This window comes from Panthera tigris, chromosome B1 (genome assembly GCF_018350195.1).
Source record: "Panthera tigris isolate Pti1 chromosome B1, P.tigris_Pti1_mat1.1, whole genome shotgun sequence".
NCBI lineage: Eukaryota > Metazoa > Chordata > Mammalia > Carnivora > Felidae > Panthera > Panthera tigris.
Window position 1 is genome coordinate 62,936,279 of NC_056663.1, and position 17,911 is coordinate 62,954,189.

The 17,911-nt window shown below is 39.0% G+C and overlaps 1 protein-coding gene across 3 annotated transcripts in view; it reads left to right on the top strand.

Annotated features, from left to right (window-relative positions):
- TMEM192 (transmembrane protein 192) overlaps positions 1-17,911 on the top strand; it is a 54,981-nt gene that overhangs the window by 12,016 nt on the left and 25,054 nt on the right. For 2 of the 3 annotated variants that reach the window (XM_042983667.1, XM_042983666.1), the window contains exons 3-6: positions 2,956-3,220; positions 8,450-8,584; positions 15,385-15,487; positions 16,042-16,225. In XM_042983667.1, the coding sequence (XP_042839601.1) occupies positions 2,956-3,220; positions 8,450-8,584; positions 15,385-15,487; positions 16,042-16,180 (642 nt within the window). In that variant the 3' untranslated portion in view covers positions 16,181-16,225. Of the gene's footprint in view, positions 1-2,955; positions 3,221-8,449; positions 8,585-15,384; positions 15,488-16,041; positions 16,965-17,911 lie in introns of those variants that run through there. The other variant, XM_007084235.3, reaches the window with a different exon arrangement.

Sequence of the window (17,911 nt, forward strand, 5' to 3'; positions counted from 1 at the left end):
AAAGCTGGAGGCATCAAAATTCTGAACTTCAGATTATAGTACAAAGCTGTAGTAATCAAAACCATATGGAACTGGCATAAAAATAGCACATAGATCAATAGATCAGAATAGAAAACCCAGAAATGAACCCACAATTATATGGTCAATTAACTTCAACAAAGCAGGAAAGAATATCCAATGGGAAAAAGACTGTCTCTTCAACAAATGGTATTGAGAAAACTGGACAGCAACATGCAGAGGAATGAAACTGGACCATTCTCTTTCACTGTACACAAAAATAAGCTCAAAATGGGGTGCCTGGGTGTCTCAGTTGTTTAAGCGTTGACTTTGGCTCCAATCATGATCTCATGATCATGAGTTGGAGCCCCTAGTTGAGCTCCACACTGCTGCTGTGGAGCCTGCTTGGGATTCTCTCTTTCTCCCTCTCTCTCGTGCTTTCTCTATTTGTGCTTTCTCTCTCTCTCTCTCTCTCTCTCTCTCTCTCAAAATAAATAAATAAACAAATAAAAGGAAAAAAAAAAACCTCAAAATGGATTAAAGACCTAAATGTGAGACCTGAAACCATAAAACCCCTTAAAGCACAGGCAGTAATTTCTCTGACATTGGCCATAGCAACTTTCTTCTAGATACGTCTCCTGAAGCAAGGGAAACAAAAGCTAAAATAAACTATTGGGACTACATCAGAATAAAAAGCTTCTGCACAGTGAAGGAAACAACAAAACTAAAAGGCAACCTACAGAATGGCAGAAGACATATTTGCAAATGACATATCCGATAAAGGGTTAGTATCCAAAATCTATAAAGAACTTATAAAACTCAATACCCCAAAAATAATTCAATTAAAAAATGGGCAGAAGATATAAATAGACATTTTCCCAAAGAAGATATCCAGATGGCCAACAGACCCATGAAAATATGCCTAATATTACCATCAGAGAAATGAAAATCAAAATGGTAATGAGATATCACCTTGTATTTGTCAGAATGATTAAGATCAACAACACAAGAAACAACAGGTGTTGGTGAGGATGTGGAGTAAGGGAAAGTCTCTTGTCCTGTTAGTGGGAATGTAAACTGGTGCAGCCACTCTGGAAAACAGTATGGAGGTTTCTCAAAAAGTTAAAAATAGAACTACCCTACAATCCAGCAATTGCACTACTGGATATTTAACCCAAATAATACAAAAATACCAATTCAAAGGGATACATGCACCAGTATTATTTACAATAGGCAAATTATGGAAATAGCCCAAGTATCCATCAACCAGTGAATGGATAAAGAAGAGATGGTGTGTGTGTGTGTGTGTGTGTGTGTGTGTGTGTGTGTGTGTATACACACACACATACATATATATACATACATATATATGTGATGGAATATTACTCAGCCATAAAAAAGAATGAAATCAAAAGAAAAAATTTAAAAAATAAAAAGAATGAAATCTTGTCACTTGCAATGACATGGATGCAACTAGAAAGTATTATGTTAAGTGAAATAGAGAAGGACAAATACCCTATGATTTTACTCAAGTGGAATTTGAGAAACGAAACAAATGAGCAAAGGGAAAACAAAGAGAGAGACAGGCAAACCAAGAGACTCTTTTTTTTTTTTTTTAACGTTTATTTTTGAGACAGAGAGAGAGCATGAACGGGGGAGGGTCAGAGAGAGAGGGAGACACAGAATCTGAAACAGGCTCCAGGCTCCGAGCAGTCAGCACAGAGCACGACACAGGGCTCGAACTCACGGACAGTGAGATCGTGACCTGAGCCGAAGTCGGACGCTTAACCGACTGAGCCACCCAGGCGCCCCAAGAGACTCTTAATTACAGAGAACAAGCTGATGGTTATCAGAGGGAAGGTTGGTAGGGGGATGGGTTAAATAGGTGATGGAGATTGAGGAGGGCACTTGTGATGAGCATCAGGTGATGTATAGAATTACTGAATCACTATATTGTACACATGAAACTAATATTACACTGTATGTTAACTAATTGGAATTTAAATTAAAACTTAAAAAAATACTAAGAAAAATGTCTATATGCTACTTTATGTATAATGGATCAATTTGGTCCAATGTACAGTGTTTTTATAGTATAGAGTATATGCTGACCGTTCAACTATTTGCTTTATGTTAATAAGCACCTTGGGTTGCCATAGCAAATATTACTATTCTTGACAAATCTCTTTGACAAATCACATATATTTTACTTTATTGAATTTTTTTTTAAGTTTATTTATTTACTTTGAGAGAGAGAGCATGAGCAGGAGAAGGGCAAAGAGAGAGGGAAAGTCCCAAGCAGGCTCCGCGCTGCCAGCGCCAAGAGTCAAACGCGTAACCAACTGAGCCACCTAGAAATAAAGTTTTTTAAATGATGCTTTTTATTAGTTAACCTTTGAGGCACTGAGTTAATTATTTTCACTCTTTTCAATAAAAGAGAAGTGAGCAGATGGGGCGCCTGGGTGGCTCAGTAGGTTAAGTGTCCGACTTCGGCTCAGGTCATGATCTCGCGGTCTGTGAGTTCGAGCCCCGTGTTGGGCTCTGGGCTGATGGCTCAGAGCCCGGAGCCTGTTTCAGATTCTGTGTCTCCCTCTCTCTCTGACCCTCCCCCGTTCATGCTGTGTCTCTCTCTGTCTCAAAAATAAATAAATGTTAAAAAAAATTAAAAAAAAAAAAAGAGAAGTGAGCAGAAAGCTGTTTACCATTTACTCATCTCTGTTAGATGGATTGGGGGTGATTTGTCTTATTTGTGATTTGTTTCCAAACTTCCTGTAAAGTTTCCTCCAACTTTTCTGCTTAAAATGTCTGTAAAAAGGCAAAAAAAAAAAAAAAAGGTTTTAAATTCATTTATAAAAACAGGATAACAAAATCATAGGTATGAGTATGTGCTGGGATGGTGATTATTATTTCTTAATTCCAAATATTGAATATTAATCCTACTGCTCTCCTTTCCACCAGGTTGTGTTTGTCATTTTGGCATTTTTAACAGGTGTACTTTGTTCTTACCCAAATCCAATTGAGGACAAGTGCCCAGGAAACTATACCAACCCATTGAAAGTTCAGACAGTCATAATCCTTGGGAAAGTTATTTTGTGGATTCTGCACTTCCTTCTTGAGCGCTACATCCAGTATCACCACAACAAAGTAAGAAACCGAGGCTATAACATGATCTACCTGTCGACAAGGCATCTTAAAGGACTTGCCCTGATGATCCACTCCACTGGTAAGTCTGGCTCAGCTGGTCTGTGGCTTGCGTCAGTGGCAGAAATGATAGCAGAAAGAAAACGTGAAATTTGACTTTATAATCCAATATATTCTCTCATTTTTGTGAGATGTGTGTGGTGGCCACTAAAATGGGGATCACCTTAATGTCTTGAAGCTTTTTAAATAATATATTACAGCTTTAACTTTTCTTTGACATCTGTGTTTGCTATTCTAGGGGAGGGAAAAAATTTTTCCCTCTACCCTTTCAGGTAGATTCTTTTCTTTTTTTTTTTTTTTTTCTCTGAGCCAGCCAGATGCCCCTGACATTTTAATTTAACTTTAATTCCCATATAGTTAGAATACAATGTTATAGTAGTTTCAGGTGTACAATATAGTGATTCAACACTTCCTTACATCACCTGGTGCTCATCGTGACAAGTGCCCTGCGTAACTCTCATCACCTATTTCCCCCATCTCCCTAACTCTGTTCCCCTCTGGTAACCATCAGTGTGTTCCCTATGGTTAAGAGTCTGTTTCTTGGTTTGCCTCTCTCAAAAGACCTTCTTTTTCAGTTTGAGTCCAGAATAAATGCTTACACATTTTGAAACCAGATTCGAAATTATTTTTTTTTCCTACAAAAACAGCTGTACAGAATTTAATTTTTATTTTTTTCTATGCTCTATTAGTATATTTTCTATTTATTTATTTATTATTTTATTTAAATCCAAATTAGTTAACACATAGTATAATAATGATTTCAGGAGTAGAACCCAGCGATTCATCACTTCCATATAACACCCAGTGCTCCTCCCAACAAGTGCCCTCCTTAATGCCCATCACCCATTTAGCCCATGCCCCCACCCAACACCCCAGCAGGAATCCTGTTTGTTCTCTGTATTTAAGAGTCTTTTATGGTTTGTCTCCTTCTCTGTTTTTATATTATTTTTGCTCCTCTTCCCTTATGTTCATCTATTTTGTTTCTTAAAATCCACACGTGAGTGAAATCAAATGATATTTGTCTTTCCCTGACTGACTTATTTCACTTAGCATAATACACTCTAGTTCCACATAGTTGCAAATGGCAAGATTTCATTCTTTTTGATTGCTGAGTAATATTTCAGTGTATGTATATACCACATCTTCTTTATCCATTCATCAGCTGATGGACATTTGGGCTTGTTCCATTTTTTGGCTATAGTTGATAGCGTTGCTGTAAACATTGGGGTGCATGTGCCCCTTCGAAACAGCACTCCTGTATCCTTTGGATAAATTCCTAGTAGTGTAATTGCTGAGTCGTAGAGTAGTTCTATTTTTAACTTTTTGAGGAAACTCCATACTGTTTTCCAGAGTGGCTGCACCAGTTTGCATTGCCACCAGCAGTGCAAAAGGGTTCCTCTTTCTCCACACCCTCACCAACATCTGTTATTGTCTGAATTATTAATTTTAGCCATTCTGACAGGTGTGAGGTGGTATCTCATTGTGTGTGTGTGTGTGTGTGTTTTCCATTGTGGTTTTGATTTGTATTTCCCTGATGATGAGTGATGTTGAGCATTTTTTCATGTGTCGGTTGGCCATCTGGGTGTCTTCTTTGGAGAAGTGTCTATTCATGTCTTTTGCCTCTTTCTTCATTGGATTATTTGTTTTTTGGGTGTTGAGTTTGATAAGTTCTTTAAGGATTTTGGATACTAATCCTTTCTCTGATATGTCATTTGCAAATATCTTCTCCCATTCTGTCATTTGCCTGTTAGTTTTGCTGATTGTTTCCTTTGCTGTGCAGAAGCTTTTTATCTTGATGAGGTCCCAATAGTTCATTTTTGCTTTTGTTTCTTTTGCCTCCAGAGACATGTCAAGTAAGAAATTGCTGCAGCCAAGGTCAGAGAGGTTGTTGCCTGTTTTCTCCTCTAGGATTTTGATGGTTTCCTGTCTTACGTTTAGGTCTTTCATCCATTTTGAGTTTATTTTTGTGTATGGTGTAAGAAAGTGGTCCAGGTTCATTCTTCTGCATGTCGCTGTCCAGTTTTCCCAGCACCACTTGCTGAAGAGACTGTCTTTCTTCCATTGGATATTCTTTCCTACTTTGTCAAAGATCAGTTGGCCATACGTTTGTGTGTCCATTTCTGGGTACTCTATTCTGTTCCATTGACCTGAGTGTGTTTTTGTGCCAGTACCGTACTGTCTTGATGATTACAATTTTGTAATACAGCTTGAAGTCTGGAATTGTGATGCCTCCAGCTTTGGTTTTCTTTTTCAGGATTGCTTTGACTATTCAGAGTCTTTTCTGGTTCCATACAAATTTAGGATTGTTTGTTCTAGCTCTGTGAACAATGCTGGTGTTATTTGGTTAGGGATTGCATTGAGTAAGTAGATTGCTTTGGGTAGTATGGACATTTTAGCAATATTTGTTCTTCCATTCCATGAGCATGAAATATTTTTCCATTTTTTTGTGTGTGTCTTCTTCAATTTCTTTCGTAAGCTTTCTATAGTTTTCAGTGTATAGATTTTCCACCTCCCTGGTTAGATTTATTCCTAGGTGTTTGATGGTTTCTGGTGCAATTATAAATGGAATCGATTCCTTGATTTCTTTTTCTGCTGCTTCATTATTGGTGTATAGAAATGCAACTGATTTTTGTACATTGGTTTTATATCCTGCAACTTTGCTGAATTCATGTATCAGTTCTGGCAGTTTTTTGATGGAGTCTTTTAGATTTTCCACATAGAGTATCGTGTCATCTGCGAAGAGTGAAAGTTTGACTTCCTCCTTGCTAGTTTGGATACCTTGGATTTCTTTGTGTTGTCTGATTGGTGAGGCTAGGACTTCTAACGCTATGTTGAATAACAGTGGTGAGAGTGGACATCCTTGTCATGTTCCTGACCTTGGGGGGAAAGCTCTCAGTTTTTCCCCATTGAGGATGACATTAGCAGTGGGTCTTTCATATATGGCTTTTCTGATCTTGAGGTATGATCCTTCTATCCCTACTTTCTTGAGGATTTTATTAAGAAAGGATACTGTATTTTATCAAATCCTTTTTTTAATTTAATTAATTAATTAATTTATTTATTTATGTTTTTTTAGAGAGAGAGACCTAGTGCAAGCTGGGGAAGGGCAGAGAGAGAGGGAGACACAGAATCTGAAGCAGGCTCCAGGCTCTGAGCTGTCAGCAGAGATCCCAACATGGGGCTTGAACCCATGAACCATGAGGTCACGACCTGAGCCAAAGACAGACGCTTAACTGACTAAGCCACCCAGGTGCCCCTGTCAAGTGCTTTTTCTGTGTCTATTGAGAGGATCCTGTCGTTCTTATCCTTTCTTTTATTAATGTGATGTATCACATTAACTGATTTGTCAATATTGAACCAGCCCTGTGTCCCAGGAATAAATCGCACTCGATTGTGGTGAATAATTTTTCTAGTGTATTGCTGGAGCTGGTTGGCTAGTATCTTGTTGAGGATTTTTGCATCCATGTTCATCAGGGAGATTGGTCTGTAGTTCTCCTTTTTAGTGCAGTCTCTGTCTGCTTTTGGAATCAAGGTAATGCTGGCATCATAGAGTTTGGAAGTTTTCGTTACATTTCTATTTTTTGGGAGAGCTTCAAAGGGATAGGTGTTAACTCTAAATGTTTGGTAGATTTCCCCTGGAAAGCCATCTGTCCCTGGACTCTTGTTGGTTGGGAGATTGTTAGTACATTTTCTTAAGGGGCAAGCTGCGAGTTCATCCACTCAGTGATGTTCTCAGTGGAAGCCGCAGGGCCATGCTATAACAGAGAAAGAAGCATATTATAGAGATGGCTGATTTGACTCATCATGAAAGGGGTGACATTTTTACTATTCCCTGGGGTACAGTTTGGCTTATATGTTGAACTGCTGATATGTAGTACTTGTTTTGGGCCAGAAGATGTCACTATGACCTTTCCTGCCACCCACAAAGATAAAAGCAAAACCCATTTTTAACTTATATGAATTATGACAAAAATAATGTTCAAGTGACCGGTCTGGAAATAGTATTTTTGAAGCCCACCAAAGGATTGTCTAATCTTTACCTTTCTTCTCACTTTCAAATTCTTGCTAATATGACCCTTAATCTGTTTCTAAGCAATCGGACCCTTACTTTAATCACAAATGGCAACACTTTTATGTTGCTCATATAAGGAAGGACCCAGAAAATCAAAGAGATTGGGACGGGTATTTACCTTGTTTCTATTTTCTTTAAGTATTTTTTCCTTCTATGAAGAATAAAAAGGTAAATCTATGAGGCTATAGGATTTCCAGCTAATCAGATGAGTGTAACTATTGTTTTTATCGCTGGTGATAATATTGTCAGATGGTGATTAGCTTCATCCTGATACTTTTTCTCTATAAAATTGGAGATATAATATTTATCACACAAACTCTATTGTAGGAGGAAGTGAACAGTGCCTAGTAGGCATTCAAGGAAGGGTAGGTATCCCCAGAATTATCAGAATAATTCTGATTTCATGTAATCCTTCACAGTTGCAAGTACATTGCCATACAACCCTTCCTCCAAGCAGGTCCCCGTGGCAAACTCCCTCATACACTACGCTACGGCAAGACCTGGGCTCTTTGCTCCAGAATTGTATTTTTCTTCTGTGTTATATTTTGATGGTCTTCAAAACCAAGTAATAGGTATGCTGAGCCAGGAGTGGGGAGGGGGAATAGCTCATATTTATCAAATACTTGCCATTATAAGTATTTTTCACATATTGACTCATCTATGCCTCACAACAGGACCGTGAGCAAGGTCCTGTCATCCCCATTTTTCAGACGAGGAAGTTGAGGAGCAGGGGTATCAGGTCACTTGTCCACGGTTAGCAACGTGTCCCGGAGTTCCACCCAGATGGTGCGGATAACCGCAACATCCTTAGCCTCGTGGCAGTCTGTGTTGTTGCAGTTTGTCACCAGCATGGGCGACCAGGGTCCTCGTGCCTCTGGATTCTGAAGAACTGGGATAATGCAAAGTTCTACGACCTGCATCCTTTCTCAAATGCACACAAGACTCAACGCATATGCCATTGCGAATAATTTTATAAAGCAAAAAATCATTTCTTAGCTTTTAAGTATTATGGGGCATCATTAACTCAGACGGGTTGGGGTTTTTTTCCTCAAGAGAGCAGCAATTTGGGGCTTTTGTCCTTTTGCTCCCTTGACTGCTCAGTGTAAGTGGCCCCGTTGTAAGCCTGCCCTGGGGCCGGCTCTGCGCTCTGCTGACTCTGTGTTTCTTTCTCCTCCTCAGGCAACACGGCTCTTCTCCTCGTGCTGTGTGTGCAGCACTCCTTCCCGGAGCCCAGCAGGTTGTATCTTGACCTCATCCTGGCCATCCTGGCCCTGGAACTCATCTGCTCCCTGACATGTCTGCTTACTTACACAGGTGGGAATTACAACTACACAATTGGGACAGACCCCTTTAACTGCTTGTTCCGTCCCTGATAGTGGGAAGTTTGCTGTTACCTTTGCAGCAGGGTGTTTCTAGTAGCTGAGAGCCTCTTTAGCACCTCTACCTCTCGTTGCTGACCACATCCAGACTTCCTCAATTTCAAACCAACAGGAAGATACCAACGAGTCACGCTTCTAAATATGTGTCATCAACGAATCTTGGTCAACTCAAGTAATGCCTGATCATTAAAAAATACAAAAACAAAAGAATTTTAAAAACCCACAACCATTTGCTTCCTCAAAGGCAACTGAAATGTAATTCTGGCATTAAATTTAAAATAATGAAATACAGGGGCACCTGGGTGACTCAGTCAGTTAAGCACCCAGCCCTTGACCTCGGCTCATGGTTCATGGGTTCGAGCCCCATATTGGGCTCTGTGTTGGCAGTGCAGAGCCTGCTTGAGATTCTCTCTCCCACTGTCTTTGCCTCTCTGCCATTTCTGTGTTCTGTCTCTCTCTCTCAAAATAAATAAATAAACTTAAAAAAAAAAAAAGAAAAGAAATACAGGGGTATGTGGGTGGCTCAGTTGGTTAAGCATCCACCTCTTGATCTCAGCTTAAGTCTTGAACTCTAGGTGGTAAGTTCAAGCCCGTGTTTGGCTCCTTGCTGGGTGTGGAGCCTGCTAAAACATAACAATAATAATAATAATAATAATAATAATAATAGGGGCGCCTGGGTGGCTCAGTCAGTTAAGCGTCCGACTTCGGCTCAGGTCACGATCTCGCGGTCCGCGGGTTCGAGCCCCGCGTCGGGCTCTGGGCTGATGGCTCGGAGCCTGGAGCTTGCTTCCGATTCTGTGTCTCCCTCTCTCTCTGCCCCTCCCCCGTTCATGCTGTGTCTCTCTCTGTCTCAAAAATAAATAAACGTTAAAAAAAAAATTTTTTTTTAAATAAAAAAAAAAATTAAAAAAAAATAATAATATAAGAATGATAATAACAACAAAATACAAAGTAAGTAAGTAAATAAATAACGCATACAAAACTGCATTTAGCCTAAACTTCCTTTAGGATAAACTATTTATGAACCCATTTTCTAAATTTAGAGCTGTCTGAGGGTTGGTCTGTTTGTCTGTCTCTCTCTGTCTCTTTGCCTCTCTCAGAACTCTCAGTGGTTAACATGAAAAATAGATACGTTAACATGAAAAATAGATGGAAGGATACTTTTAACAGAAAAAAATTCAAGCCCTGGAAAAATCTAGATTTCATTCCTGCTGCAATATTGGCATGCTGTACAATCTGTCCATAATAGTAGCTAATTTTCACCCACAAACATATGGCCAACTAATCTTTGACAAAGCAGGAAAGAATATCCAATGGAATAAAGACAGTCTCTTCAGCAAGTGGTGCTGGGAAAACTGGACAGCAACATGCAGAAAAATGAACCTGGACCACTTTCTTACACCATACACAAAAAATAAAATAGATGAAAGACCTACATGTGAGACAGGAAGCCATCAAAATCCTCGAGGAGAAAGCAGGCAAAAACCTCTTTGATCTTGGCCACAGCAACTTCTTACTCAACATGTCTCTAGAGGCAAGGGAAACAAAAGCAAAAATGAACTATTGGGACCTCATCAAAATAAAAAGCTTCCGCACAGTGAAGTAAACAATCAACAAAACTAAAAGGCAACCGACAGAATGGGAGAAGATATTTGCAACTGACCTGTCAGATAAAGGGTTAGTATCCAAAATCTATAAAGAACTTCTCAAACTCAACACCCAAAAAACAAATAATCCAGTGAAGAAATGGGCAAAAGACATGAATAGACACTTCTCCAAAGAAGACATCCAGATGGCCAATGGATACATGAAAAAATGCTCAACATCACTCATCATCAGGGAAATAAATCAAAGCCACAATGAGATACTACCTCACACCTGTCAGAATGGCTCATGTTAACATTGGTGCATTGTTACATTGTAACATTGTAATAACGTTGTTTCAATCTCTTTTGCATTGTTGGTGGAAATGCAAGATGGTGCAGCCACTCTGGAAAACAGTATGGAGGTTCCTCAAAAAATTAAAAATAGAACTAGGCTATGACCCAGCAACTGCACTACTAGGTATTTATCCCAGGGATACAGGTATGCTGTTTCGAAGGGACACATGCACCTCCATGTTTATAGCAACACTATCAACAATAAGCAAAGTATGGAAAGCACCCAAATGTCCATCGATGGATGAATGAATAAAGAAGATGTGGTATATATATACAATGGAGTATTACTCGGCAATCAAAAAGAATGAAATCTTGCCATTTGCAACAACGTGGATAGAACTAGAGGGTATTATGCTAAGCAAAATTAGTCAATCAGAGAAAGACGAATATCATATGACTTCATTCACATGAGGACTTTAAGACACAGAACAGATGAACATAAGGGAAGGGAAGCAAAAATAATATAAAAACAGGGAAGGGGACAAAACATGAGACTCTTAAATATGGAGAACAAACAGAGGGTTACTGGAGGGGTTGTGGGAGGGGAGATGGGTAAGTGGATAAAGGGGGCATTAGGGAATCTACTCCTGAAATCATTGCACTATATGCTAACTAATTTGGATGTAAATTAAAAATATGAAATTTAAAGGTAAAAAAAAAAAAGTACCTATTTTTCTGGCACTGCTCAACAGTTATTTTGTGACAATAAAATATCTTGTCCATTTTGAAAGAGATCATTTCTCTAATTATGAAGGACAAAATCACATCAGTCTCAGTTTGTTTCATTTTACTGTTTTGTTGTTTGTTTTTTTTTTTTTTGCATACCCTTAGGCCTATAGAAGAGTACTTAGAATGTGAATGGAGTGACTAGTTTGTAAATGTGAAGGATGTCACATTATTGACTGATCTTTGTAAATTTTTCTGTAGTTATCAGCTAACGATGAGACAAATTATGTAGAGGATTACATTTGTCCCTCACTCTAAAAACATAAATTTGTTGGGGGGTGTGGGAGAGGGGAAAATGGGTGATGGGCACAGAGGAGGACACTTGTTGGGATAAGCACTGGATGTTGTATGGAAACCAATTTGACAATAAGTTATATTTTAAATGAGTAAGTAAGTAAGTAAGTAAGTATCATACCCACTTAACCTCCCAGAAAAGAATGAGACTTTAGTTTTAAAGTAAGGTTTATTTTCCAATATATAAGAAACAGCTTGCTGTGTCAGTAAAGTGATCCATGTGACAAATGAATATTGAATTACTTTATTGATTAAGATCAGGTCCATTCTAAACACATCTGTCAAATGCTGTAAATGAGGTGATAGTTTAGATCTGAATATGGAACTGGCATGTTATGTTCCAGTATCTACAACTTTTCTTTACTGCGAGGGTGCAAGACTTCTTGTATTAAAGTGTTTTCTGTAATACCTGTGGAATGGTCTATGACATACAAGGAGGTAACAATCATATTCCAGATACCATTTGAATGTCATCATGTAAATAAGAGGAAATTAATACTGTTAAAATGTAGTCCAAGATTTATTTCTCTAGGATTTATTGTACCTTTAAAAAAAAATTTTTTTTTTAATATTTATTCATTTTTGAGAGACAGAGAGAGACAGAGCATAAGCGGGGAAGGCGCAGAGAGAGAGGGAGACACAGAATCCGAAGCAGGCTCCAGGCTCTGAGCTGTCAGCGCAGAGCTCGACTCAAACTCACAAACCCGCAAGATCATGACCTGAGCCGAAGTCAGACGCTCAACCGACTGAGCCACCCAGGCGCCCCTATTGTACCATTTTGAAAGAATTTGCTGTAGCATTTTTAATTAATTATAAGTAAAATAGGCAATGTTAAAAACAAAAAGACAAAAACCTGAGAGTGTTTAAGAGGTAAAGCAAACAGATGTTCCAAAAATCCTGACTGGAATTCATTTTCACAGTTGGACACAAATATATCAGTTACATGGAACCTAAACTTAAAATAATTTTATTTTATTCTTTTCCATTTATTTTAATCCATTGTCTTCCTAATTAAAAAGAATTGCTTTATTCTATACTCTAAGACTTAATGGCATATTTCATCTTCATTCACATTAAATTTTAAATTTTTATCTGAATAAAAATGCCATTAAAATTGTTTAAATCTCAAATAATATGGTTCCTAATGTTAGAAAACCTGATAATTGGTATTTCAGACCTGTAAAGTAAATAGATGGTTTACACAGGGAAGTGTTTATAATGATAATAATTATAAACTTCGGGTTTCTGCAAATATTGAATTGCTTTAGAAGATTCAAGTATGACTGTTTTACCTCCACGTCGTCAATAGTAGGTTTAACTTTTTAAATTATAATGTTCCCTTAAATGTACTGTAGGTTCTGATAGGAGAGATTTAGGGAATAGCTTCTAGAGACAAATGTTGCTTTTGTTCGGTGTCATGGAAAATTTAAGATAGGTTCCCTGATATATGGATTTTTCTTGCTTCTCCATACTGAAATGATTTTAAACAATAGTGAGTTTTGGGGTGCCTCGGTGGCTCAGTCGGTTAAGTGACTGACTCTTGATTTCGGCTCTGGTCATGATCTCATGGTTTGGGAGTTCGAGCCCCGTGTCGGGCTCCATGCTGACAACCAGGTTCATGGGTGGCCTCCAAACTGCCACATCCACTGGGTCCTCTTCATGTCTTCATCTTTGTGGCAGTGAATAGTGACTGCGCTTTCCTCATGCTCCTCCTGCCTTTGCAGATTCGTTTTCTTTACTTCTTTAATATTGATAGGTTTTGGTGTTCCCTCGTCTTTTTTCATCCTACATACTCAGAGTTACCATCTGTACACTCATGGGCAGCCCTCAGATGAACAGAGCCACCCAAACCTTTACATCCATCTGCTTAGTGATAATTTCCATCCAAGTGTTCCAGTGTACCAACAAGGCAGAGGTGGAACATCTTTCTCTTCTCCCAAACCTTCCCCATCCCATCCCTCCTCCCCATCTCAGCTAGCAGGATCAGCCTGCACCTTTTAATCAGAAACCTAGACATCCTTTTGGATTCTTCCTTCCACCTTACTCTCCCAGGGATCAATCATCAGTACTGTTCAGTCTGCCTCTCAAACTTGTCTCCTTTCCTCTGTCACTGCCACTGCCTTAAGTAGACACTCATCACATCCTGTGTGGACAATTCCCTTCCTCTGTCCTCTTCATTTGTATTCCTTACTCCTGCTAATATAATTGTATTCATAGGTAAATTCAAATCATTAACAACATCCCTGTTCAGAGTTTCCTTTTTTTTTTTAAGTTCCTTTTTTTTTTTTTTTTTCAGAGAGAGAGAGAATGTATAAGCACCAGCAGGGGAGAAGCAGAGAGAGGGAGAGAGAGCTGACAGTGCAGAGCCTGGTTCAGGGCTTGAACTCACAAGTCGTGAGATCATGACTGGAGTCGAAATCCAGCGTCAGATGTTTAAAGGACCGAGCCACCTGGGCGCACCCTTGTTTAGTGTTTTCTAACGGCCTGAGGAAGAAAATCTGCAATCTTGTTGTGGCATAAAAGGCTCTCCATGAGCTGGCCCTACTCATCCCTGCTCTTCAGGGATGATGACGAGATGCTTTCAATAACTTGCATTTACTCTCAGGGCAAATCTAATGCCTTGGCACGGCAACACCAGTCACTCATATCTTCCCTACCTACGTTTCCACCCCCTCATACACACATACACCTTGTCAAGGTCTTAAGTATTTGTTCAGGCTCTTCCTGCACCTAAAACACCCTTCTTCTCTACTCCTCTAGTCTGTGTGATTAGTTCTTGTGTTTTCTTCAAGGCTGGATGCAAGCCCTACCCTCCTCCCTCTCCATGATCCTCCCTCCCATCCCACTGCTGCTGAGTTAAGGGGCAGCTTTCCAGGGCTGTCACAGCTCCTTGTGTAAGCTTTGATTTTTGTTCTTTTCTTTTCTTTTTTTTTCTTTTCTTTTCTTTCTTTCTCTTTCATTCGTTCGTTCGTATATTTATTTTGTACAAGAGAAAGAAAGCATGTATGAGCAGGGTAGGGGCAGAAAGAGAAAATCCCAAGATTGCTCTGAGCTGTCAGCACAGAGCCCGACTCAGGGCTTGAACTCACAAACCATGAGATTATGACATGAGCTGAAATCAAAACTCAGACATTTAACCTACTGAACTACCCAGGCGCCCCTTGGTTCTTTCATACTGCCTTGGAATGTAGACTTATCATCTGTATTTTTCTCTGGACTAGTAGCTCTTTTTATAGGTAGTATCAACAGTGAAGGCTTCAAAGTTTTGGTTCCTGGATTAGAAACCTGGCTACTTGTCTACAGCCATACCCTGACGTGCCTGTTCTTGTCTGATCTTGGAAGCTAAGTAGAGTCAGGCCCGGTTAGTACTTGGCTGGGAGACCTGGCTACTTAATTTAATTTCCCTGGACTTCACTTTATTGTGAAAAGTAGGCATAATAAGAACATCTACTTCAGGGGATGGTTCTGAGAACTGAATGAGGCATTCCGTGTAAAATAGTTTGCCTGTGTTTTAAATTCACAAAGAAATCATAGCTGTTATTATTATTATCAATAGTAACAATACTGTCTGTATACCCAGTGTTTAGGACAGGCCTGGCACATAGACTTTCAAAGGTTTGAGTACATCAATAAACAAACCTGTTTATTCATTTTATGAAGCATTTTTACCCATATTAACTTACTTGAAAAGCATAGCCAATTAATGTAATTTGAATAAGTGGAAATACATTTTTTTTCATAATTATCTAACCTGACAATGACTTTATTATTTTAGTGAAAATTCGAAACTTTAATAAAGCCAAGCCACAGCCTGATGTACTTGAAGAAGAAAAAATCTATGCTTACCCCAGCAATATAACCTCGGAGACTGGATTCAGGTAGGCTTTGGGTGGGGTGTAAAAGACTAGAGAGAGAATTGTAAAAATTTTTCTCCCCTGGAAATTTAGAAAACATTCTAATGCTTGGAGTTTATTATTATGCATATGTGCCTTTTTTGTTTGTTTTTGGTAGAAGTTTATTTATTTATTTTGAGACGAGGGGGGAGGGGCAGAGAGAGAGGGAGGGAGAGAAAATCCCAAGCAGGCTCTGCACTGTCAGCATGGAGCCCAATAGCAGACTGGAACTCATGAAGCGTGAGATCATGACCTGAGCTGAAACCAAGAGCTGGATGCTTAACCAACTGAGCCACACAGGCACCCCCATGCATATGTGCCTTTAGAATTAAGTTCCATTTGCTTAATTCCATTCAACTGTAATGAAACCAAGTCTAATGAAAGAATCTTATTTTGGGATATTGCCTTGGCTTAAAATATCTTAAGAAAGAGTCACAAATACAATATGCTGTACTGAAAACTATTAGCGACCCATTTGCAAAGAGACCAATGAGTATTGGTGAATTTGTGCAACCCGTTAATATCCTGATTGTTTGCAGGACTATTTCAAGCCTAGAAGACATCGTTGAAAAGCAAGGAGACATAATAGCGTACCTGAAGCGACACAATGCCCTGTTGAGTAAACGGTTGTTGACTTTCACTTCCTCCGAGCTAGACTCTCCACCTAGTAGAATGTGAGAGACTCAAGGCCAAGACAGCAGGTGCAGAGGACTCCAGAGTAACGTAAGACTGACTGACAAGCTGTCCTGGGGAATTGCAGCTTTTGCCAGATAACATTTCACAATTTTTGTTGGAAACCTAATTTCATTTTCACCTGTGTGGCTGTTCAATATGTGGGACTTGCGGGTCACTTGAAAGGTACTTCATCGGTAACTCAAGGAGGTCTGTTTTTGCACATTTTATAGTTGTTTAACTGCCTGGTTTATCATAGGATCAAAAGTATAATTTAAACACCTCCTCGCTCAATGCTTGTACCACATGACATTAGAACCCTGTAATAATTTGGTTATTTATATAGAGGAAGTCTGACTCGATAATCTATTTTAAACAGGGTTTTGATCAAATAAGTTCTTTCCATTCTTAAACTGATGAGAGAAGTCATTGTTTCTGGTGGTTTATGTTTTTTCCCCCTTCAGAGCTTTGTCATGTACTTGACATGCTCATGTGGTTTAGGATTACAGCATGACCTGTGCTGCAGCTTTTATGAAGCATTTCCTCACTGTAGGACCAAGATCTCACTAGGTGATTTCCTATGCAAACTCCTACAGTTTTCCATTCTCCAGAAATAAGATACTGAGTTTACATGGACCAGTGTTAGACTGACCAGTGTTGCTTGTTACATCGGCAGTACTTTTCATTAGCAACGACTGAAATACTTAAGAGAAAACTTGAGAACTTTCCCTTTATTTTTTTTATTTTATTTATTTATTGAGAGAGGTGGGGGACATGCACAGGACAGGCAGAGAGAGAGAGAGAGAGAGAGAGAGAGAGAGAATCCTAAGTAGGCTCCACACCGTCAGCACAGAGCCCAACATGGGGCTCGAACTCACGAACTGAGATTATGACGTGAGCCAAAATTAGAGGAGTCAGACTCTCAACCAACTGAGCCATTCAGGCGCCCCCCATATTTATTTTTACCCTTCTTCAAGAAGTTGCCATAGATTTCAGTATTGACTGTGCCTTGACTAGATCAAGAAAGATATGTTCTGTGACTTTAATTTGGTCTAAAAAGGGAAAAAGGACCTTTTTTAGTCTTAGATTATACTTTTTTTTTTTTAGGTTTTATTTATTTAATTAATCTCTGTACCCAATGTGGGGCTTGAACTCACGACCCCGAGATCAAAAGGCTCACAATCTTCTGACTGAGCCAGCAAGGTGCCCCTTGGATTATGCTTTTAAATTATAGGAATAAAATGTCATATAAACTTATATACATATTAAACATTATCGCATTCTCCAGGGAAAATGAAGCACTTTATGAGTAAAGGGCATTATTTCCCCAGTTTTCCTAGTTTGCCCTTTTAATTTATCCATTTGCTATTAGCACCTTTATATACTGCCCTAGAAAGCTTAATATGAGGAGAGGGGATATTTGTGATTATGTATGTTGGTCACTAGCTGAATAATATTTCATTTGAAAACCCTTAAATATTAAATATTTCATTTGAAAACCCATCCAGGTACTTATGGAGGCCAAACACCAAGCTTCCCTTAGATATAGCGGTTACTGGACCATTCTAAATTTTTTTTTTTTTTTACCAAGGTAAAGGTGATGGTATATCCCCTGTAGGCAATACCCTTGAATCCCCAAATGACAACATCTACAAACTAAAGCCGAAATTATATTTTTAAGATTTAGATTGTATCCAAGTTTCCCAACTTCTCTCTCCCTCCTCCCCCTCCCCCTTC